Raw genomic sequence first — 24,712 nt, 5'->3', positions numbered from 1 at the left:
TATATTTCAACTACAATTAAACAAAAAATTTCTGGAGAGAGAAAACTGCGAAAAACCTGACAACAAATTAGAACAGAAGAAAACAAAGGAAAATTCAACAAGGCCACAAATGAACTGAAACAGCTAGTAAATAAGGGAAAAAATCAAGGATTTCAAAACTATTTAGAAAACTTAACGCCAACTGATTCTCTCTGGAAAATAACAAAACAAGATTTAAAAACCTCAACAACATAAACTACCCATTAAAATTGACAGCATTATCTGAGCTAGGAATGATAAAAATAAAGCGGAAGTTTTCTCTAAATACTTAAAAACAGTATTTAATCCGTACCCGTCTGAAGGAAGTAAAACAAACAATACTTAAAGAAATCAATACTAAAAAAGTTCCTGGTTTTTACCTAATTACTGCAAGAATATTTAAAGAGCTCTCAGAAAAGTGCATCAAATTAATAACATTTATATTTAATGCCATGATAAGACTTAATTAATTTCCTAGCACTTCGAAAGTGACTCAAATCACTATCATTCTTAAACCTGGGAAAAAATCAGAAGACGTCTCTTCTTATCGTCCTATAAGCATGTTATCTGTTATCTCTACAATTTTCGAAAAGCTATACATTAAGAGACTCAAAAAAAACGCAGAGGAAATATTATTCCAGACCATCAATTTGGCTTCCATAATAAACACGGAACAATAGAACAAATACATAGATTAGTCAACAAAATTAAACGATAAAAATACTACTCCGCTACATTTCTCGATATTTCTCAGGCCTTCGACAAGGTGTGGCCCACTGGACTGCTGTTAAATTGAAAAGGCTTTTGCCCCATACGCACTTTCAACTGCTGATATCATACCTCACACACAGACATTTTATTGTCAAACAGCATAGCTGCAGGGCAGTTTTCTTGGCCCATTGTTATATCTATTGTATACTGCTGACCTACCGACCTCAAGAAACACTACTGTTGCAACATATGCTGACAATACAGCGGTTTAATAATCACACGAGGATCCAATATCAGCCGCAACAAACCTCCAACTTCATCTTAACAAAGTCGAACGAAGGCAAGCCGCCGATAGGGCGCAAATCGAAATTATCATTAGAGAACAAGGTTTTAATTTATAAGTCGCCCATTTAGGCCCATTTGATATTGAACTGTGGGGTACTACTAGCAAATCGAACATAGATATCCTCCAGAGGTTCCAGAATAAAGTGTTGCGAGTCATCGTCGATGCCCCATATTACGTGTCCAACAAACTGATTTAGCGCGATACCCCTTAGAACCCATAACGAGTGTTATTCGAAGTGTTAGTGCGAAGTACTCCGAAAGACTATTTGTACATCATTTAATCAGTTAAAGGTACACGATGACAGTGAAGAGCGTAGGCTCAAACGTAAACTACCATACGAACTGATTAATAGATACATAGAGTGAGAATAATAATCTCTAGAATAAGTTATAATAGTAGTTAGAATAAGTTAGGATACACTTTAAAATAAGTTAGAATAGTATCTAGAATAAAATTTAGATTATAAGTGGTACAGCAGATCACTTACTGAAGTGATATTGTACATGTCAGAATAGTTATATTAAATAACGGAAATCATATAATAATACTTATTGCCCACAGGCAGATTGTTAACATTCTAAGAGATTTATAAAACAAACTTGAGTTATTTAAAGAGATGCTACAAAAAGCAAGAATCATGTTGACATTAATAATCAATGCATGGTTACTGAACCATGCACTGAATATTAATTCAATCAAACCATGTTCTGGAATGTCTTAAGGTTGCTCCAATAATTATGCTTAAAAAACCTCATAAACCGGCGGGACAAGTTGGATCTTACATGCCTATTTCGCTGCTACCTGCGATATGAAAATTATTTGAGAAACTGCTGTAAAAACGCATTAAACCATTTATAAAAATACTAGATTTCCAGTTTGGATTTCGAAATCACCATTCGACAATCGACCAAGTGCTCAGAGTAACGGCGGTTGTTGAAAAAGCATTCGAAGGAAAGAAATACTGCCCTGCAATATTCCTAGATATTTCACAAGCTTTTGACTGGCTATGGCATCTGGGATTAATTCTCAAAATAAGTAAATTGCTACCGCGAAGTTTCGCATGAAGGGGCATTGTCACCACTTAAACCTATTTTGGCTGGAGTTCCAAAAGGTAGTGTCTTGGGACGATTTCTATACTTGCTCTATACTGCTGATATCCCAACAACAAAAGAAACAGTACTTGGATCATATGCTGGCGACACAGTTATAATGGCAAAAGATGTATCTGTGTCTATTATACAAGTAGCGGTTAAAGCCCAAACCAAATTTCTACGATTAATTACCAATGCTTACCGCTACGGAACCAACGAAGAGCTGCACCTGATTTTAGAATAAAATGGAAACACGTGAACCAAGGTTTCGCCCTAAAACATGAAACAAGGTTGTTAAATCACAGCAACGTAGAAACAATACAGCTCAGGAGCTGTCAGAGCTGTACTATAGTCAGGAATATTAACTAGGTCCCATACCTCATTTTTCAAATGAATTCAGCTCATCTTCCATAGCTTTCCTCCATTTGTCACCATTGAGTCGTTACAAGGCATCTCTGAAAATTTCTGGATCGTCTTTCCAAACACATATAAGTGCAGTAATCTTCAAACTTCATGGGTTTTGGAAACGGTTCCTATCTTCTTAGTACTGGCACACTTTCTTCTTCAGATATAGATCAATCACTTTCATCGTCTAAAATTCATCCTTAACATCTTTAAAATTATCAAAAGGTATACCTTAGATTATATCAGATTATATATATATGTATATATATATATATATATATATATATATATATATATATATATATATATATATATATATATATATACATATATATACATATATATATATATATATATATATATATATATATATATATATATATATATATATATATATATATATATATATATATATATATATATATTATGGCATTGAAACAAAAAAGAAACTTTATTTAGAACCCTGATATTTTATACAAACGCGATACAAGTTACAGCGCCCTCTACTAACTCTTCTTCCTCTATTCTACACTGGCTCTTGTATCACACAAGTCATATATTTAATAGAGTATAGACATTTATCTTTTAATGAATTATATCATTCCATGCCAAAAACTTCCTTGCTGCAAAATTTACCTTTTTTTTGTTCTGGCCTAAAACCAGGCGGTGGAATGCATGACCTGGTCGCGGAGACTTGCCCTGGAGTGACAAGTTGGACCGAGCTATGTGGGACTGCCTCTGGGTTTACCACTAAACCGAAACCGCCTCACAGATTACCCCTGTGGATCGCTACTGCTACTGCATTAAATTTGGGGATATGGCACCCGCTAATCGGGCAGCCGTTATTGGGCACGAGGACCCGGCGATTCTATTGATTCGCGAACTTAAGTTAACACACGACTGGATACTAATCTTGTAAAATTTGATGGAGATGGGAAGTCTGCTAGAAGGGTAAATCAGAGAAGATAGCAGGTTTGATATCCCCGAACCTTTCTGAATTGCTTTTTGGATTTGGGAATGCCAACTGAACATTCCCGGTCGAAGTGGAGAACTAGGTATGTAACGTTATCCAGCCATGGAATTATTGCGGTGTTTTCAGGGGGTTTGCAAGCTCCAGAATTTAAACCACTTGACCGCATGATCGAGCTGAAGAATCGACCGTGAAGAAAGCAGTGTCGTCAGCGTAAAACGCGACGCCAATGTGCTCTTTTCTGGGCAGATCTGAAACAAAGAGGTTAAATAAGGCTGTGGCCAGCGGGGAACCTTGAGGTACGCCGGGAAATTTATTTGGGAAAAGACAAGCAAGTTGGTGAGCCAGGGCGATCACTTGCAGGAAATCCTGCATATCACTAAACGCCTGCATTGGGAAGTTAAAAGTCCGGTGTAGTGACTGCAGCAGGAGATTGAGTTGGAGCAGGCTGGGTAGCACGGGCTAGTTTTTGGGCTAGCTTCGTGCCATCTTGGTTACTCCATGCAGAACATTGTGCAGCAGAGGCAGCATTTTCTCGAATTGAATGACTGGCTTGGGTTCTGATTTGGAAGCAGTTGCCTGTTTCGTACCAAGGTAAAACCATCATCCGGGTCTTCAATTTCCAACGGTAGGTATCTGAGTTGATTAGATGTCTCAGGAGGTTGATGTAATGGCTGGGCCGGGGTGGGTTTAGCAAGGTCGTTTTGTAGCAACATTGCGGAGAGCTAATCTCCTTGCTTGGTTAACAGTACACGAAGTTGAGTAACCTCAATTTTAATCTCTGCATTTTCTTTTTGTAGATACTCGATAAATCCAAGACCCATCAACCGGGCATCGTCAAGGCTATCGTCGGCAGATTTTTCGGTTGTTGGACGGCGTGGACAGCTTCTGCTTCTGATTGTTAAATATTTGACAACCGCTATTTAATAATTTTATAATTATTTATATACTTAACAGGTTTTCCGTTTCTAATCAGTTGACTGACTGACAACAAATTTGTAACTAGATCTGGAACAACTATCGTTAGATTTGTTTTACCAGAATAGATCACAGAAACTGTTAAAGTGTAGTATTTCTTCTTTAGTTAAAAGAAGGCCTGTGTTGAGTACAATAACAGACACACAATAATTAGACTTTGAGTTATATAGTTATTAGATATATATGTGTCAGACAAGAGTAAAAACACGTTGTTGGATATAGATTATTCATTAGTTCGTTTATAGAGTCTTCAAAAGTTTAAATAGGTATATTAAATTAATAAAGATGGGAAGTTAAAATATTCTCAGAATATAAATTAAAAACCTAAAATCTCTAAAGAAACCTTTGTTTTATTGGCCACCATTATTTGTTTCAAGTCTATCTGGATCTGAACTCCTTCAACTCTATTAGCAGTTAGATGTAGACTTGTGCCAGAGTTCAAATACCAGTCCAACTTACTAAACGAACTATTCAGACTGCACTAAAAGCATTAGAAGTACTCTTTGCATTACAATAATCTTTTTCCTTATTGGAAGTGTGAAATGCTCGCTAACACGCTACCACTGCTACTGATATCTAGTAGATACTCAATGTTCAATGAGTTGTTCCTCATACTGATCCCTGAATCCTCTATCGCAATTATCATAGGTTCAAATCTCTCATGGTTTATACTGAAGCCAGTTCCTCTTAATTTATGTCCCGTCTCAAGGAGTTTATTAACGTAACTTACCATAGATTCAGTTTTCCAAACGTAACGATATAAGCTTTCTTAACAGGCCAATCTTCCTTGTGAAACCTTTGTAGTCAAATAACGTCTTCAACCTGTTCCATAGTTCTCGTAATGCATAATGCGCATACACAATGATGTGACTATCGTTAAAATTAGCTTTGCCTTGGCAGTCCCATTCCTTTTTCGGAATCAAATTTGCTGATGATTTTTTCCATGGAACTTGGCGAAATGATGCACTAGAAATGGTCTGATGGGGGCGTTTATGTTTTTAAGTTGTTCGCCATTCTCGATGATTTCCTCATTATCTGCGCTGCAGTATTTTGTATTGAAAGACGGACTGAACTTGCTGCGATTTAACATAGTCTACCGGAATTTGGACAGAAGCTTGCAGTTTGGAGTGAACGGCTACCAAAAGCGAATTGTAGCTCTGTTTCTTAGCCGTAGACTATTGTAATCTAAAATCACCAAAACTTGGAAAACGATCTCATAGAGAAAAACCCATACGAAATTGGGTAGAAACAACACCATTTCCAACAACTTCAAAAACAAACTAGAGGAAAGGTACAGGCGATAGTCCAACATTATTTTATTAACAACTATAAACTGCCCAGGCGCGACAACGACCACGTCCATCCCTGTGATCTTTAAGAGGGAATCGATTATACGGTTAGTACTACATCGGCGACGGACTGCACTGTGATCTGAGAGGCAATCGGTTTTGAATGGTGTTACGAGTAGGAAAAATAGACGTCGGAATGATTTTTATCACTAATCATTTGATGAGTAAAATAAAGGTAATAAAACCTCACAACTGTACAAATTAAATATTGTTGGATATATGACAATGTATATATGGTTGCATAGCCGATTAGTAGTTTCTTGTAAATTATAATAAACGTTACGGCGCATGCTTGTACTAATGCCATCCGGACAGGATGAAGATCCCGCCATCTTGATTCATTCTCTGTTGGGGCTTTGGCCGATATGTTTGTCGAAATAAATAGAGAGAGACTCAGTTGAATCCAGTGTTTTAATTACCAAAACACTTTCACCAAATCGATTCTACACAATCGGTCCTAAATATATACTATTATAAATTCTAATAGAATTTTAGTGGATGAAAATACACTATTTCAGTAAATATGACGTAGACATATCTTACAATTTTCATAAATTATTAAATGCATTATTATTTTGTTTAAAATTTAGTTCGTAATAAATTGTAATACATTTTTACATCTTGACCATATTTTTATTTACTTTCTTCTCTGTTCGCAAACTCTGTAGGCTTTTACCATTAACTTTATTTATTTCTGGGATTTGAACTTGATCAAGCCTATAAATTAATTCTAAAGGATTTACAACAGATAGTGTTACTGTGTATTAACCACATCGGTAACCAATTGATCATGCATCATCATCAACGACAAAGCCGAATATCCATGGCTCCAAGCTAATGCTCTGTATTTAGTGGGATCAGCTTGATGTGGTATACTACGGATTGCTAAAACCTAATGAAACATGAATGGGGACCGCTATCAACAACGCAAATATTTTATTTAGGAAGTACAAAACCAAAAATTAAAGGAATATTTTATTAATACATTTTTATTACAGTTATAGGAAATATATTCAATTCCGGTAAAAAATAAATTACATAAGGCACGGCAACTTGTGATTTAATAATAATGTAATAGATATCCATAAAGTACACTCAATAAATAGCTTTACAGTTTATTCAAAAAAACAATAGAAAGGTAATATTTTTATAGCAGATAATTTGAAATAACAAATTAAAGTTCTCCAACAAATATTTGTACTTTAAAACTGCCACATAACCTCTACATCTAAAGTTAGTACGACTAGCGCTTAAACAAAATACAGAATTGTTACAACCGATATAGGAAAATGGCGCAAATGTTGAAGTCAATATGGTTAACACTAAACTAAATCCTTGATCATAATTAACTTATAAATAATACATATAAAAACATTAACATAGATTATTTGTTATAGCATAAGTCGAATATATTAAAATAAGTACTTATATTAATTCAACAAAGTTAATAAAAAAAAGTCATTATAATTGGACAATCAATATTTCGTAATTACGTTTCATATGTAGCATTATTCTTTGGCGAAGAATTACTTGTATATATATAGTAATGAAAATTTAATATAAAGCTTATAAACTAAATTGCATAAAACCTCTATTTTAAAATGAAATTCAATCAAATAAGTTTTCTGTAAACAATATATAATTACTTAAGACACTATTAACTAGTTATAAAAACACTATTATCGAAAAGTATTGAAAAATTACAACCTAATATCAAAAGCAATACATAAAACAAGTCATAAAAAAGCAAAAATTTAATAAAGCACTTAATATTAAACTCTTAAAAGTTACAGATAATTTATATATATATACAAAATAAATTATTATGTGGTCATTTCTAATATTATTAACTCCCTATATATACATGAGTGAAACTTTGCAGAATCGAGCTTTATTGTACATTATACACCAACATTAATCTTAGATATTGACTTAGACATTTGCAAAAAAACTGCAAGAATTAACAAATAAATAAGCTTCTTAAGTAAAATTTAAAATAACTGCAAAAATCATCTGTCATTTTCGTGATATATTTGTCCGTGTACTCTAAACCTGTAGAGACATGTATAATTTGGATTACCATGATTTGAAGTTACTCTTAATTCTACCATATCAAATATTAGACCAAATGAATTTATAGGAAAAAACTGTAAAGGATCGCCATTATAGTCGTATGTAAAAGTGCCCAGAAGAATGGGATTTCTGTCATTCTCTTCTTGTAAACCATACACTTCAAACTGTTTTGGGGCCGAGTCAATTTTTCCTTCTGGTACTAATAGCCTACTAATATGTTCCATAGAGAATGCTTCAAGTTTAATTTTAGTAGACAGTTTAATGACCACAAACCCAGGGAAATTTTGAAATGCCCAACACTCACCTGGGGCTATACTGGGACGTATTATTGTTCGAGGAGAGTTCCTAGGGTACCACAAAGGTACTCCCAATATGGATACCACTGCTTTACCAGAATGATATAATTCTGTACATCTTGTAGTAAGTATTTGACCTCCCATTGACTCCATAGCAAAATCAACTAAACCAGTCTTGTCTGCATCATATATGGCCAAAACATTCTTGACCACTTTTTTAATGTCATTTTCTGATAATTCACTCACAGTATTACTATATTCATTACTACTATGTTTAATATTAAACTCTGCTAATTTGGCTGCAATTTGATCCATAATCATGTGACTATTTGCTTTTATTAGACTTGTGATTTTGTCGTCCATATTGGAAGATACATTGCCAATATAATATTCCATTTCCAATTTAGCAACAAATATAGATTTTAGCCAGTCATTAAAACCTTGCTGATTTCTTAAAAACTCAGGGTTGTTTAACATTTTGGTTAATAGGTCACTTATATAACCACTGACATTTACTATAGGTTTTTTATTACAGCATTTTTTTATATTTAATGTTAATCTATTAAACTGATCAAGATTCTTCCGATTGTTTTGAGAAATATCACCTTTAATATCCTCTATTTCTTTTAAAAGATTACTAATTATTAATTCATGTTTCTTAAGCAGTTCTGATTGGTCTTTATCATTATTTTTAGTGTTCTCCAGTTTAATAAGTCTTGCATTTTCTACAACATAATTACTAATCATACTTTGAAAATTGGCATTTTGAATTATATTTTCAACGAAATTAGAATCTATTTCTTTAGTTTTTTCTAAGTTCATTGAATCTTTAATAATATTTGCAATAATTTCTAACTGATCATGAGTTAAAATGGCCGCAACATCTGATGGAGATAACGATGGCGAAAAATTATCTAATTGTTTTGCTGCATCAAAACTTCTTATCTCTTTATCTTGGGTGTTCAATTCTTCTAAATAAGACCTTCGAATTAAATTGTCGTCATTATAATCATTTTTCGAAGGTTTGTAACTCCAAATACTAAACAAAGGAATATAAGTAACACTTGATGAATGATTGGTCAAAAACCCATATACAATACTGCCCAAACTAGAAGTCAACCATACACCTAAAAAATATTGTTTTTAATGGTTATCTTCGCAAGCAGTACACACGTCAAATTAAGTTTATAAGTACACTTAAATAATAGCAAATATTAATATAAATTATAATTAATAAATCGATTTAAATATGAGTAAAAAAAATTATAGTGCTAAAATAACATCCTAAGACGAACTGGGATAATTATAAAATTAATCACACATATATGATTTAAAAGATGTATCTAACTGCAACCAAAATGGCCACATTATAATAATAAAATAGTTGAAGTTGGGCTATGCATACAAAGTGAAATGACCCTTGCTGTCTCATACCACCACATTATGATAAGGTAAAAGAAACAAGCACGTTTAATATGTAAATAATTTTATTAAAGAAAAAACAAGAACACCATATGATATAAAAATAATTATACTTAAAGTAAATATGGCCATAATATATTGTTAATATAATATTAAACAATGCGACAAATTTTAGATTAATATTAGTATATGAAAAAAATTAAGATAAAAGTGCATAAAAAGTATAAATAAAAATTAAAGTAAAAAATTAGTATAACAACCCATAAATAGTTATGAGCCCTTTCAGTAGTATTAATTTTATATTTCAAAATAGAGGTGACAATCTACTATACTAAATAAATTAAAATACACCCACCAAATTCAGAAGATTAAAATAAATCATCTATATTAGAAACTAATTTAGAATTATACCAAAACAAGTATTTTAAAAATATTATAATTTTTGTTAATGTCATAAATGTATTCAAAGTAACATACATAGAATAATAGTACTCTGTAGACATAAAACAAGTATGTTAAATGAATCAATTCCCGTTTAAATGTTAAAACAAGTAGATTAGTTTTTTAGTAGTTGAAAATTAGGACCATTATGTTGGTAAATACTTTGTACTCATTGTAATGCCTTTTAAAGGCAAACTTAATATCTAATATCAATATGCTAAAAAAACCTCTATAATGAAATATGATAATCCTAAATAAACGTTGCAAAATGATAAAAGATCTAATGGTCTGATGGTCCACATCACTAAATAGCACATTAAATCTAATACATTAAATATTAATGAGCATTATACATGTAAGAGCTATTTAGTTATGTTGACAGAATAAAGGTGGTATACGCCATCTATAATCGAATTAATATATGTGGAAACAACTTTTCCGCAGTTTGGGTGGCAGGAGAGAGCAAGGGTCGCACCACTAGCCAATAGTATGTGCATACCTAAAAATGTATCTTAATTCATCCTCTCAGAAAATACTTTACTGTTTTATTTGTTTTGTTTATGAATATTAACTACTGTAATATAAGCTTCATTAAGGTTCAATAACAAGTACTGTAAAATATTATTTATTTTTTATAGTCCTTTTAGTAAGACGTTATTTTATACCTTAAATTACTTATATTCAATGAATAACGATATAAAGCTGTAATTCAATATTTAATAGATATTTAAGTAACTCAAAATCAGGAACTTGATATTAATGAAGCATTATATTCATAGATTAATATTTGAAATAAAACTAAACGAAAAATCACTTACCACTTAAAATAATTAATGGTAAAAGGCAAAGTAATATTAATTTTGTAGCTTTATCACCAGGTTTAGATTTCCACATCAAATAAGTGTCCCACAGCATAACTTTACTAGCTGTACGATGAATTATAGAAAACACTGTTGTTTGTATCAAATATAAATAATATAAAAGTGAGAAAATCGATTTAATACTACTGGAAATGGTGTATTTAATCCTAGTCCAACGACTGAATCTTCTAAAATAATAATAATTGAATATTATAGGAATCTACATGTAAAAACAGTACCTTTTTATATAGAAATCATCTGCATTATTATTAAATATGTTATTTTGTACATTTTCTAAATGACTATATCTTCTGGTGAATAAATCATCAGTGTTGACATTTTTGTGAGCTACATTTTCTGAATAAAAACCACCAGATGAATCTGACCGATAGCTTTGTTGGGAAAAATCATCCAAAGAATGTATAGCTTTTCGGGACATATTAGGCATAGCAACAACACCTGGTGAAATTTCAATTCTATCTTTAGAGTGTTGAGAATATGTCCAGTCAGTTTTTGGATAAACTCTAAAAATAAACATATATTCTAACAAACTTAAATAAACTTCTACATTAGCATATGGGTAATATATATACATATATATTATAATATACATATATGTTTATAATGAAATATACATAAGCAAATAATGCCAAAATTATAAACATCATTATATAATTTTCGGTTTAAAAAGATAATGACCTATCTAAAAGATCCGCAGCAATAATCACATAATTAAAAACAGGTATAACTTGCAATGGTAAAAATATAGTAGTAAATACCTAATATTCTAGTTAACACATTAACACGCATTAAATATAACTAGTAACTCATCAATATGTCAGTTATAAAAATTAACTAGAATCTATATATTTAAAACACTAAAAATGTTCCCAAAAAAATACATAAAAGTAAAGAAACATAAAAATATACAAAAAAAACTATAAAATAGTTGTTATTATCAATAAGGAATCTCACTATAAAATATTTATATTTAGACTGACTTTTTAGAATTTATATATCTATATATAAACACAAACTTACTCCCAATATCTACCACTTTTCTTATATAGTTCCAGAGCAGACATTTCATTGCCATTTATCAATGTTTTGGCTTGTTCCACAAACTGATTCACCTCATTTTGTCTTAATACTCTTGTTGAGCTAACTTCATTTTCACCCTCTTCGGAAGAATAATCAGATGTTATTACTTTAGTATGCACAGATTGTTCTGATTTGGGCAATGATTTTATTTGTTGGCTTGGATGATGAGAGAATACTTCATCTGTTGAACTGGTTGCTATTTCATTATTTCTGAAAAAAATGTGAGCAATAAATTTTAATCATTCAATATAACACATATTATATAAAATGATTAAATATAATACTTGCTTGTAAATTGTTGTTCTTCTAGTAGTTCTCACAATAGTTCTTTCGACTTCATGTTCTCCAGATGATACTTCATTATCCTGCCTCACAAAAGGGGTTTTTGATCTAGATCTACTAGATCTTAATTCCATTTTACTCATTTTGCCTCCAAATTATCTTTTTAGAATTATAATTAGACATTCAGTTTTTAGATTCTTAAAATAGAAATAATATTTTTTTTTAAATTTTTATTACACCATCTAAATTAAATATATTACAAGGTTACAAAATTATCCTTAAATAAATATGTATATCGAGATGACTAATAAGGAACAAAAATATAAATGCATATAAATACAAGCACCCTTACGTATCAACTTAAAATTCTATTATTTAATTTGTCATAACAAATATTATATTCAGTATAGAAATTAAATAGACCAAATAAAGATAAACAATGACGATACCAAAATAAAGACTTACTTGCTTATATCCTTATGATATTTAAGAATAACTTCGAGTTTCCTCCTCGAAGAACTCCACTGATAAAAATAATATAAAACGATTCTATTTTAAGCAAATATTAACGGACGCTTTTAGTCGGTTACTTTATGAAATAAACCCGCCTACAAATTAATACATAACCAAACAATTTGTCATTTATTCAGAACACTAATAGACGTACTAGAATTGATACTTATAATTATCCTTCCGGATAGTAAAAAATACTATTTATAACAATATATAAACACAGATTGATTCCTATGAAAAGAATATTCTGTATGATGACGTCACTCATACCAGTTTATGTGTTTCAGGTTTGACATATCAGGATAATCCCTACTTCTATTATACATAAGATTTAATTTTGAATAACTTATTTGGCATAAAAAAAGTAGAGTATGTTTGTTTCAAGTTGTTACGTCATCGTTTTTTAAGATGATTAGAAAAAGACAAAAATAGCGAAAAGGATGACATCATTATAGTTTGCAGCATTCCATTAATTGCACATATGTGACATGAAATATATGTTACCGTATATCTAGTTACCAACTTTTCATCAACCAAAAAATAAAATTATTCAAATATTGTTTCCCTCATAGGCAATATAAAATACATTTGCACTGCATATAAATGAGATTATTTAGAATACCTCCCTTAATAATAAGCAATATTTTATCAACACTGGAAATTCTTTTTTATCCATTTTTTCACAATAACAAAGGTTGCTTCACTCAAAGTGCTGTTATTCACAAAATGTTCACAAACTAATGATCGGACAGCTATCAAATTTATCACGCATCTTTTGAGGGTTTGGGCTAACTAAAAAACATATCGATTTGTAGGAATGTTTGTAGGGTTTGTCAGTCGGTCGAAATATGTGGCTGCCGCTGCGATTATTTGTCAGAACACTCACTACTATTTTTGGAAGGAATGTGCAAGAGAACTGAAAACATTGGTTGAAGAAATACTGTTTATTTTAATATTAAATTATACATGTGGTCGACGGGAGAATTGACAGGATATTAGGTTAGGTAGAGGAAGTATGGTACTACTACAAGGGCATGGAGAAAAGAAAAGAGAACGAGACGTCGTCGTGATAGTCTTTTATAGCCTGGAACTTCATGGTACCAATCCACCGGCGTTACCAACCTTTGAGTTGTTATTGGTGAATTCGTGGTGGCCTAAAGGGTCGTGGCGGTTGCCGTATAACTCCCCTCCTATTGGAACTGTCGTGGAACGTACGTCTATGTCGTGCAGGTTCCGGAGTGCACCCACAATCGCGCAAACAAACGCCCAGAGACTGCTGATGAGATGGGGATCCCAACCTGAGCGAGGAGTTTTAGTAGGACGTCGTTCGTCTTGGGGCGTTTAGCTTTGTTTGAGAGTACCTATAAGTGTGTTACGTGTCCCGTTTCGTGATGCGAAGGTGTTCATGTGTTGATGGTATACATGATGGGCTTCTGTGGTTTTCGTCCATCAGGCTAGTCTCGTGGGATGTCGTCGACCATGTGATGTTGATGGGTTCCGTTCCTCGTGCTATCCTTCCATGCACGTGTCAAACACCTGTCGAGTGGCTTATGTTGAGTTGATTTACCTGTTAGGCACTTTGATCACGTCGGGGTCACCAATTGTAGGAATGTTCGTTGGGTCCGTGAGTCGGTCGAAATGTGCGGCTGCCGCTGCGATTATTTGTCAGAACACTCACTACTATTTTTGGAAGGAATTTGCACGAGAACTGAAAACATTGGTTGAAGAAATACTGTTTATTTTAATATTAAATTATACATGTAGTCGACGGGAGAATTGACAGGATATTAGGTTAGGTAGAGGAAGTACGGTAGCGCTGTGGAAGTGGTACTATTACAAGGGGATAGAGAAAAGAAAAGGGAACAAGAGGTCGTCGTGATGGTCTTTTATAGCCTGGAACTTCATGGATCCAATATGTTGGTTCACCAGTAGAGATATGTAGTAAATGATCTGTCTTTATTGCTTTTAGCAGTTCTCTACCTTTTGAGGTTATTATTCTTGCTTTTTTGCATTGTAATATCCTCCGGCTATAAATCTATTACCTAGCATACAGAAGAATTCTTGAAGGTTTTCTGCCTTGTTATGTTTGGGTGGGCACTAAATTGCAGACATTGTCAATGGTCCATGGACTTCCTCTATGATTATACTGGTTGCTTGCAGGTAGTCTTTGCTGAATTTTTCTTTTTCGAAATGTTTTATATCATCTCGAATGATTATGGCTGTACCTCCATGTGCTTTATTATCAGGGTGATTTGTATGATAAAGTTTATATTTGGGAATTTTCAAATAATGTTTGTCCGTAAAATGTGTTTCGGAAACCATCATAATATCAATATTTTATTCAGTTACGAACATTTTTAGTTTCCTAGCGTGTTGTTGGAGCCCATTGGTATGCCAGACGGCGATTTTCTAGCTAATGGTTTCAGGCATTAGGCAAGTTTGCTGACGACGGTTGTGAGTAGACCAAGCATCGTACTCATTTGATCCATTAGTTTGGCCATCATGTTTTCTAATCTAGACATGTTGCTGCTAGTTTCAGTAGGTTTTGATGTGGTTTCTCGCTTTTGTTTTGAACCATTTTCAACCATTTGCGCATAAGTTATGTCTGGTTGACTTGATTTGGTGAGTAGACTGGTAGGTGTGGATTGTTTTTGTTGCGGTTGATGCCTTTTGTTTGTCTTAAGGCAGGATATAGTTTCTGCTGCAGTTGTTTGTGAACTGCGCAGCCCTTGTAGTTCGCTGGATGATTTCCGTTACAGTTAGCACATCTCACTTTTTCATCACGAACTTTACGAGGGCAATCTCCTGTTTTGTGTTTTCCTGCACATTTTACGCATCTAAATGATTTGCGACAGTAAGTTTTTGTGTGCCCCTGCGCTTGACACCTCGTGCATTGTGGTATAATTCTTTTTGTGTATGGTGGTTCGCATTTAATAATATTGTTTTCTAATTTGGTAATTTCATACACCGCCTTATTATTTCCATTAGGTTTTAGATCAATATAGAACGTAGGCAGAGGTTTTTTTGTTGTGCGATGTTGTATATTGTGAACATTTACGACCTCGTAGCCTTGTTCAGCTAGGGCTACCTTGATGGTGTTAATGTCCGTCCCGTGATGTAATCTGGTTACTGGGTGTTTCTTTCATCTAATTCTTTTTGTAGAACTTTAAAGTGCTCCGCTTCGAACAATTGAATTTTTATTGTTTCATAGCTCACTGTTTTAATTGTGTAGTTCGTATGATGATGTTCAAGACGGTTTTCAATAGGTCATGGATGTTTTTTATTACTCCTACCTTATAAACTGTTATTGGTGGTGGTTTGGTAACAACTTTTTCAGGACTTGGTTGTATATTCTCTTCAATTTCTTCCGATAGGTCGCTAAAACTGTTTTTTGTCTCTATTGGTTTCTGTAACCAATAGGCAGTAATCCTTGTTTGTTTTCTCGCAATTTGTTCTTCTGGGCTTCTCAATCATTTTTTATTAATGAGTGTAGTGCATTCTGATGATTGAGTTTGCGTTATTGCTGATTGTTCTAATCTTATATCAAAGTGTGCAGGTGGTTTGGTTGAATCGCTGTGGTTTGCCATTTTTAGTTTTTTAATATTTTATTTTAATTTCCAGAGTATAAAAAAATAAAATAAATACATTGTTTATTTCACGCACTTCATTTTTCACTTACGTGTTATTTCTTGTACTAATTTTTGGCCAAAATTACTATAAATGAATTTCAAAAGGACTGTTATGAAATAAGGGTAAATAATTTTGTAACACTAATAAAAATGAGATGCAGTCTTTTTGTCTGGTCATGTAAACACGTATTCACTACACTTTAGGTCCTCTGAGAGACGGATAGCCGCATGTGTGATGCGTTTTTAACACTCAATTAAATAACAGTAATAAAATACTGGGTTTTTTTTTTAAAGAAAGGTATCTTTCTAGAGCTTGAAGCGTATTGAAAATACGTCTTCACCCCACGAAAGTTGGAACTGAACTGGTGATTCGAGACCTGAAAGACAGTTGATCCTAGCTAAAGGAGAGTGACAAAGTGTGCGACTAACTCCTGTCATTGCCAAGTAAGTAGGATACTGTAGTAACAGAATTAGAAACTGTCGAGAATGTAAAATTAGACTTCGTAAAGGCACGTTTGTTGGAAGAGGAGCTTAAAATAAATCCAAACAACGAGAGAAACACTGAAGAAACATGATTAACATCAGGTACAAGGAAGTGCTATTTATGTGGTAGTGAACATCACATTTCGTAGAAGAGGGTACTCAAGATCAGGCAGAGGGTAACATAACCAAAACCCAATAACAGACAGAGCAAATACTGCAGAAGAAGTGCAACTGTATGCAGCACATCTGAGCAAGGAGGTTACTAACAAAATATCATTTGTATTGGATTCAGAAGCGAGCAATCATTTTGTTGAAGGTTCATTAGAAAAACACATCGCCATTGGCAAACGACGTGTTAATACAATTGGCCAATGGGCAAATCTTAAGAACCAAGAAATCTGGAGTGCTGAAGGTGAAATTCCAATTCCAATCAATAGAAGCCTCCTTCCTTGGATATAACCGCTATATGTGCGTGTTTCCAAGACGCCGGAAAATGTTGCAGCCACATAATGGAGTTAATGATGTTTGCCAGTTCCGCGAGCTGTTTAGCTGGGAGCTTTTTTAATTGGGTAATCGATATTCCGCAGAAACCCGGAGATTGTTTGCTTTGAAGTTTGCCGATCATAGTCGGTAGAAACTTTGGAGATACGAGATGGTGGAGAAGAAAGGTGAATGGTCTTTTTATGGAGTTAGATTCGTTGATGACAGTGTCGTTGTCTTTAGGTTTGGTGTTTTCTGCGGGAGGGAGGCATTTCATCTGGGCTCCGTAGGTCTCTGTGAGGAGCTCGACTTTTTCCTGATCAGTGACTGCGAAATTTCCTGTATCCGCTGACTTCAGGGGGATAACATAGTGCGTCTTCTTCGCGAGGCATCTGGAGACACGCCAGAAAGAAAGGAAGCCGTCCAGTCTTTGGCTGAACGTCCAGAAATACTGAGTTTTAGTGATGCGTGGGTTCATCTGGCTTGGTTAGACCGTAGCCCAGATCTGTACTTAGACTACGATGGTGTTGCCTGCGGGGTTCGCTCTGGAGTACCTCCAGGTGAGGGGGAAGGACGACTACTTGAACAATTAATAGTTCTATCCCGGATTTGAATTCCCATCTTTATGTGAATTTGGGATGAAAGTCTTAATTAATGAAAGTCTGATATGTTTCTTATAATCACGCGGAATGATTTCTCCTCCAGATGACAGAAGGAATGGTAAGGATAATTCCTTTCCTAGAGTAGGGTAGTGAGATTTCGGTAATCGCCGCTTGTAGGGACGAATAAGAGAATGCCGTCCTTTTTGTTTCGGGCGCTAATTTCGATTGATTGTGCCTTGGAGGTTCTAATGAGCTCCATGAACCTCTTCTTGTCACGGAGCACTATAGGTGGGATTTTTTCTTTTAAGGAAGTTTGAGAGCCAGTGGCCGCAGTGGTTGGCACTAATTTTGCTGTGGAGATTAAAATTTGGTTAGTAGCCTGGCTACTTACCTGCGCAGGTATGTATCCAATTTTCATATATGTGGACTGTATATACATGATCGCTTTAGGTATTTGGTGTCCTTCCAGAGCGAATATTCTGTTTCTTTGTCATCTGTTAGATTTTGCAGATAGTTATTTATATATTTGTTTCTAATAATTATTAATAACTATAATGCTAAAATATTTCTCATTTCAACCTTTGGATTTCTCGCCAAATAGTTAAATGTGCACGATGACAGTGAAGTGCGTAGGCTCAAACGCAGACCACCATACGAACTGGTTAATAGACACATAGAGTGAAATTTAATAATTTCTAGAATAAGTTAGAATAGTCAATAGAATAAGTTAGCTTAGACTTTAAAATAAGTTAGAATTGTATCTAGAATAAGATTTAGATTATAATTTATACAGCAGATCACTTATTGAAGTGATCTTCTAAATGTTAGGATGGTTATATTATATAACGGAAATCAAAGAGTAACACTTATTGCCCACGGGCAAATTGTTAACGTTCCAAGAGATTGATAATAATAATAAAAAACCTTTGGATTTATATTGTTTTTATTCTGATAATTAATTTACTTGTACTCTAAATTTCTGGGGTATTGTTCCAAACAGCTTGTTGGATATCTACAACGAATTTCTCTGCTTTAAAGTTGAATTGTTAGTTTCTTTTGAGTGGTATACCTTCTGGAGTTTCCGGTCTGGAGTTTTATTTGTACCAATCATAGTTATGGTCAATAAGTTAGTTTTTCTGTTGACGTGTAGTTACATACCAGTTCTTCAGATACTTTATGCAACTCGTTAGCTTTAACTTAGTTAAGTTGTTTAGTACGTTTAGGTAATTTTTCATTTTTGATTGTATCTTGATGGACAGTAAATTGCAGCCCGTCTCATTCTATACCCGCCTGAATTAATTGGTACCGCGGTTACTTGATTTTCTATTAATCTGAGTCCTGTTTCTCTGCAGTGAGAAATATTGTTTTTAATTATCATTGCACTTCCTCCTCTTGCGATATTAGCTGGATGCGTCGTATGGTAAATATATATCCTCTAAATTTAATGAAGGAATGCTTTGTCAGGTGGATTTTAGATATTAGACAAACATCTATTTTTTGTAATTCCAAGAAATAACACGTCTTTATTTGCCATATCTGTTAGTTGAGGCCACTGTCCTATTGTTATTTTCTATATTTTGAAATATTTCAGAAAATGATGAAAATGTTTTCTTGTTTATCCATTTTTTACAATTCGTTGATTGTAGCTTCAGCTTTTATCGCCATATTCTCAGCCTTGTTCATTCTTTGGGTACTGCTAATGTTTTCATTAACTTGATATTCTTTATTATTTAATTAATATATTACATCTCGGTCAAAGCCCCAACACAGAATGAACCAAGATGGCGGCATCTTCATCCTGTCCAGATGGCATTAGTACGAGCACGCACCGTAGCGTTTATTATAATTTACAGGAAACTACTCTAATGCAACCATATATACATCGTCAAAGGACGTCAGATGTAGGCGCATCCACCCAATTATTTATATATCCAACATTCGGCCATCCTAACTTCGCAGCGTCCACGCAAGGCTTCACTACGGCTGATCTTGGAACATTGTAGTTGGTGGTTTTGGTCTTTCTATAATGGAAACGTAGTCTTTACTACGTGATCTTTTAAAATGTCTTACCTTGATGATTTCTTCCTTCATCGTTTCATTTTATACCTTCCATGCGGTTTGTTTTATAACTTCTGTGAAGTCAATTTTATACTTTTTGGCTGAACTGCAATCAATGCCTTCGGTGAGGTTCAACTGCTAAACTCCATTTTAACTTCTTTGAATGACCTGGTGCATTATGTGGTTCTTCTTCTGCTATTTTTCTAACGAATCTTATAATTTAGATCCTTTTGCATTTGATATTTAGAATTGTACATCCAACAATAGTCTAAACTATTTACTTGAAATAATTACTTTGCCAATTTTCACATTGTTTAATAACTTTGCACCTTTATATTGTCAAGTTCTACTTCGATCCCCAAAACTGTATTTCTTGTTTCGTTTTTTGCGTTCCAACTAAATATTATTTTAATTACATTTACTGCAATATTTTATAACATTTTGAAACTTTATAACCAATAAAACTATCCAACAACTACAATATTCATTAATATCATACAATATTCATACAATATCATTTTCAATATTCACCTCAACTGAACAATCAAACTCAAGTTTGCTGTATACTTATTATTTACTTTACCCAACTATAAACTGTTTATACTTATTGTTGTTCTGATTACTTGATTTCTATTTTGATCATTTATTGCCTTTTAACTAAATTGTATATATCTGCCTATTTACTGGTCTGAATTCATATGGCTATTGTTCTTCATCACTATGTTCTTAATAGATTTATTTTATATTCCATGTATTTATTAAAACATATATATACATTCTTGTATTTGAGTTTAAAAGTTAATTTATTCTCTGATTAGTTGCTGCCTTTTAACAAAAGTTTTGTAAGTTATTGTTTTGTTGCCTTCATTTCATTCATAAATGTTACAGAATCATATTGGATGTATGTATATTGTTGGATATATAAATAAATGGGTGGGTGCGCCTACATCTGATATCCGCTGACGATGTATGTATGGTTGCATAGCTGATTAGTAGTTTCCTGTAAATTATAATAAACGCTACGGCGCATGCTCGTACTAATGCCATCCGGACAGGATGAAGATCCCGCCATCTTGATTCATTCTGTGTTGGGCCTTTGGCCGATATGTTTGTCGAAATAAATAGAGAGAGACTTAGTTGAATCCAGTGTTTTAATTGCCCAAACACCTTCACCAAATCGATTCTACATAATCGGTTCTAACAAATCAGAAGTGGGATAAAGAACAACGCGTGCACAGTGATTTATAGTGATTGTTTAAAGTAGTGTTTAGTGTGTAAGCGACGCAAACTAGAATCCATGAGGCGAACAAGGTAATACAAAGGAATATTATTAAAACACTATTGTTTTAGATCAATCGCCACAAGGGCAGTTTGATTATTAATTAGTAATTAGCCATTAACACGAAAATAGCATAATGTAAACAAACATCGGCGCGTACCCAAGCCACAAAATGGCGCCGAAATGGATGAAACGTAAACAAAGGATGCAGGTATGAATTTAAAACATTTTAATTACACTGTGGCAAGAAAAGGGAACTTTCTTTAAATTCTGAAAAAGAAATGTTGAAAAAAAATTCGGCGTGGCGAATTAGTTCTAGGTAATAGGCGACGCAAATTGATTGTCCGCCTCTGGGCACAATGGCACAGGACCGGATCTGGTAAAATATTTTTTTTATTTATTTTTTTAAATTTTTTTTTACAAGCGACAACGTTTTCAAGTGCAACAGACGTACTTTCTATTTATTATAGGGAGTAGATAAATTTGAAAATTATATTTTTCTGATTCATCTGTTTTTTTTCCACAAGGGTTCTGTTGCAAATCGGTAGACATGACAATGAGGTACACCAGCAAGTCGGCATGATGTGGAATAGCGAATTAGCTGTCTACATAGAGAGCAATAACCTGTGATACAACTCGCAACTGGCAAGCCACAGACATGGTGAACTACACAAGTTCGCTATAGTGAAAGACAACACCAGGTATATCAACAAGATTGACGCCACTTAGAAGTCCTGCACGATGAGAGACAGGAAGGGGTACATCAACAGGATGGGCGCCAACTAGGCCTGCATCATGAGGGATAGTACGACGTACACCAACAAGAGGGGTGCCACTGGAACTTTACCATGAGTTCGCAGACTTAGTATCAGGTATGTAAACAAGATCGACGTCAATCTGGGGAGCCATGACAAACGATCCGCCAAGCTGGGTGTTCCACGACATGACGCCTACCAGACGAGCGTGCCGCCTACCTGGGGTCCGCAGTCAGCGTGCAGCTTCTTCGAAGGGCCCGCAACATGCATGCCGCCTACCTGACGGGCGTGCAATCATCGTGCCGCCTACCTGGGGTCCGCAGTCAACGCGATGCCTCTTCGAGGGGCCCGCAACATGCATGCCTCCTATCTGACGGGCGTGGAACCAGCGTGTCATCTACCTGGGGTCTGCAATCATCGTGCAGGCTCTTCAAGGGCCCTGCAACCTGCTTGCCGCCTACCTGACGGTCGCACAACAGGTGTGACGTCAACTCGAGAAATCCACAATGAGCTGCCCACCAACCTGAGGGGGGTCCACAACGAGCCGCCCACCAATCTGGGGTCCACAACGAGCCGCCCACCAGCCTGGAGTCCACAACGAGCGTTTCTCTTACAGAGAAGGTCCACAACGAGCGTTTCTCTTACAGAGAAGGTCCACAACGAGCTGTCCGCCAACCTGAGGGGGGTCCACAACGAGCCATCCACCAATCTGGGGGCCACAACGAGCGTTCCTTCAACATGGAAGGTCCACAATGCGCTGCCCACCAACCTGAGGGGGTCTACAACGAGCCGCCCACCAACCTGGGGGCCACAACGAGCGTTCCTTCAACATGGAAGGTCCACAATGAACTGCCCACCAACCTGAGGGGGGTCCACAACGAGCCGCCCACCAATCTGGGGTCCACAACGAGCGTTCCTTCAACCTAGAAGGTCCACAACGAGCTGCCCACTAACCTGGGGAGGGGTCCACAACGAGCTGCCCACCAACCTGGGGGTTCACAACGAGCTGGCCGTCAATCTGAGGGGGGCACAACGAGCGTTCCGTCAACCAGGAACTCCGCAATGAGCGTCCCACCAACCTGGGGGCCACAACGGGCAGTCTATTAAACAGGGGCCACGCAGCAGACGTGCAGCCAACCAAGGGGGCCACACGTACGAACCACCAACCTTGTGGAGCCATCGCAGACCAGCTGCCCAGCCAAGAGACCACTACAGAATCACCAAGCACAACTAGAGTCATCAATGCAAGCGACAACAAATTAGCCGCCAGTATGAAGGGTACTAACCAAACAGGGGCCAGCATCATCAGAGACGTTCCATGAACGTCTACAACAAGACTGCCTGCAAGAGGGGGGTCAACCAGCCTGTTGCCACCACGAGTGACGTTCCATGAACGTCTACAACCAGACTGCCAGCGCAAGGGGGGCCAACCAACCGGTGGCCATCGCCAGCGACGTTTCTATGAACGTCTACAGCCAGGTCTCCACTACGGACGACAGTAGCAGTCACGACATTCACATGAATGTCGGCAGCCAGTCCTCCATCACAGGGGATGCATGCAGTCAGACGAACAAGAAGTTTGTCCGCCATCAGGCCTTCACCATAGCCGACAGCAGCAGTTAGAACAATCAGATTGAGGTCTACAGTCAGACCACCATCACAGAGGCATCCGCAACCAATACAGATAGTATATCAGGCCACAATTACAGTGAGTATTAACATCTAGGTTGACAAGACGAACATCTACAGAACCGCCAAGCAGACACTCCAGCGCGAACACGCACAGCCAAGCGAACCAGTTGAATATCTGCAGTCAGGCCACCAACATGGGGCCAGCATCATTCATTACAACCAGATGAATGTCTGCAGTCAGGCTACCAACACGGGGCCAACAGCACGCACGGCAATCAGATAGATATTCGAAATCAGGGCATTATTAGACTGAGTATTAGCTTCCAGGCCGACAAGATAGTTGTCTGTAATTAGACCACTAACATCGAGAACAGCAGCAACAGCCATGCCAACCTAATGGGCGTTTGCAATCAGACTGCCATCATTAGGGGGAACCCAGTAGCTGTCGCTAACTAGACAACTTGCCACAAACAGGTTGCTATGTTGACAAATAAGCGTCTAAAAGGGGTACACCAAAATGTATGTTAAGCACCAGGTGGTAATAAGGTAAAGGTCAACAAACCAGCTATCCAGATTATGCAGAATAGTAGACAATCCGCTAGCAAAGTGGTTGTCAATAAACGAGCCATCAAGATGAAGAACTATTAATCAGTAAATATACAGCCAATAAGGTTTATATCAAAGTAGTGATGAAAGTAGTAATTAAGCAGTATCAAAATTAGTAAACAAAACATCAATAAATACACATGCTGCCAATATGGTGGATGTCATCAAACAGCCAAGCACAATAAAAGTCGCAATCATAGAAAATCAAGTAGTAGTCAAACAGTAACAAAAATAGTAAACAAAACCTTTAGAATTACACATGTTGCCAATATGGCGAATGTCAATACACAGGCTATCAATAAACAAAAATTCAACAAACGCACCACCACAAT

The 24,712-nt window shown here is 35.5% G+C and overlaps 3 protein-coding genes across 3 annotated transcripts in view; 1 reads left to right on the top strand and 2 right to left on the bottom strand.

Annotated features, from left to right (window-relative positions):
* LOC143205223 (uncharacterized) overlaps nt 1–23,445 on the bottom strand; it is a 110,672-nt gene extending 87,227 nt beyond the window's left edge. The window contains exons 1-4 of the mRNA XM_076418416.1: nt 23,146–23,445; nt 22,944–23,091; nt 22,544–22,698; nt 22,342–22,421 (exon numbers count right to left, since the gene is read on the bottom strand). Of these exons, the coding sequence (XP_076274531.1) occupies nt 22,342–22,421; nt 22,544–22,698; nt 22,944–23,091; nt 23,146–23,445 (683 nt within the window). The remainder of the gene's footprint in view (nt 1–22,341; nt 22,422–22,543; nt 22,699–22,943; nt 23,092–23,145) is intronic.
* Nucleotides 6,835–13,254, bottom strand: koi (Sad1 and UNC84 domain-containing protein klaroid). The gene is made up of 7 exons (XM_076409087.1): nt 13,011–13,254; nt 12,809–12,951; nt 12,350–12,540; nt 12,002–12,271; nt 11,200–11,484; nt 10,919–11,148; nt 6,835–9,364 (listed from the first exon to the last, which is right to left on the bottom strand). The coding sequence occupies exons 3-7, from the start codon at nt 12,484–12,486 to the stop codon at nt 7,878–7,880; spliced, it is 2,409 nt and encodes an 802-aa protein (XP_076265202.1). The 5' UTR covers nt 12,487–12,540; nt 12,809–12,951; nt 13,011–13,254; the 3' UTR covers nt 6,835–7,877.
* Nucleotides 23,446–23,531: 86 nt separating the features above from the next.
* On the top strand, nt 23,532–24,178 carry LOC143205154 (uncharacterized). The gene is made up of 3 exons (XM_076418286.1): nt 23,532–23,719; nt 23,775–23,850; nt 23,914–24,178. Exons 1-3 carry the CDS (start codon nt 23,532–23,534, stop codon nt 24,055–24,057), a joined length of 408 nt encoding a protein of 135 aa, XP_076274401.1. The 3' UTR covers nt 24,058–24,178.
* Nucleotides 24,179–24,712: the final 534 nt, after the last annotated feature.

The sequence above is a fragment of the Rhynchophorus ferrugineus genome, unplaced genomic scaffold (assembly GCF_030347505.1).
Source record: "Rhynchophorus ferrugineus isolate W39M unplaced genomic scaffold, kcgeb_rfMv2 rfM1, whole genome shotgun sequence".
NCBI classification, from domain to species: Eukaryota; Metazoa; Arthropoda; class Insecta; order Coleoptera; family Curculionidae; genus Rhynchophorus; species Rhynchophorus ferrugineus.
The sequence above is the reverse complement of the archived record's forward strand: the minus strand, read 5'-3'. Positions and strand labels throughout refer to the sequence as shown.

What these genes read in the sequence shown, in the direction of transcription:
- koi (XM_076409087.1), bottom strand. Translation starts at nt 12,486, where the DNA reads ATGAGTAAAATGGAATTAAGATCTAGTAGATCTAGATCAAAAACCCCT. An exon ending in AAAAGTGGTAGATATTGGGA is followed by an intron (nt 11,485 to 12,001) that starts GTAAGTTTGTGT and finishes GTTTATTTTTAG; the next exon opens with AGTTTATCCAAAAACTGACT. An exon ending in GATGATTTCTATATAAAAAG is followed by an intron (nt 11,149 to 11,199) that starts GTACTGTTTTTA and finishes TTATTATTTTAG; the next exon opens with AAGATTCAGTCGTTGGACTA.
- LOC143205154 (XM_076418286.1), top strand. Translation starts at nt 23,532, where the DNA reads ATGAACGTCTACAACCAGACTGCCAGCGCAAGGGGGGCCAACCAACCG. An exon ending in TGCAGTCAGACGAACAAGAA is followed by an intron (nt 23,720 to 23,774) that starts GTTTGTCCGCCA and finishes TAGAACAATCAG; the next exon opens with ATTGAGGTCTACAGTCAGAC. An exon ending in TATATCAGGCCACAATTACA is followed by an intron (nt 23,851 to 23,913) that starts GTGAGTATTAAC and finishes CAGACACTCCAG; the next exon opens with CGCGAACACGCACAGCCAAG.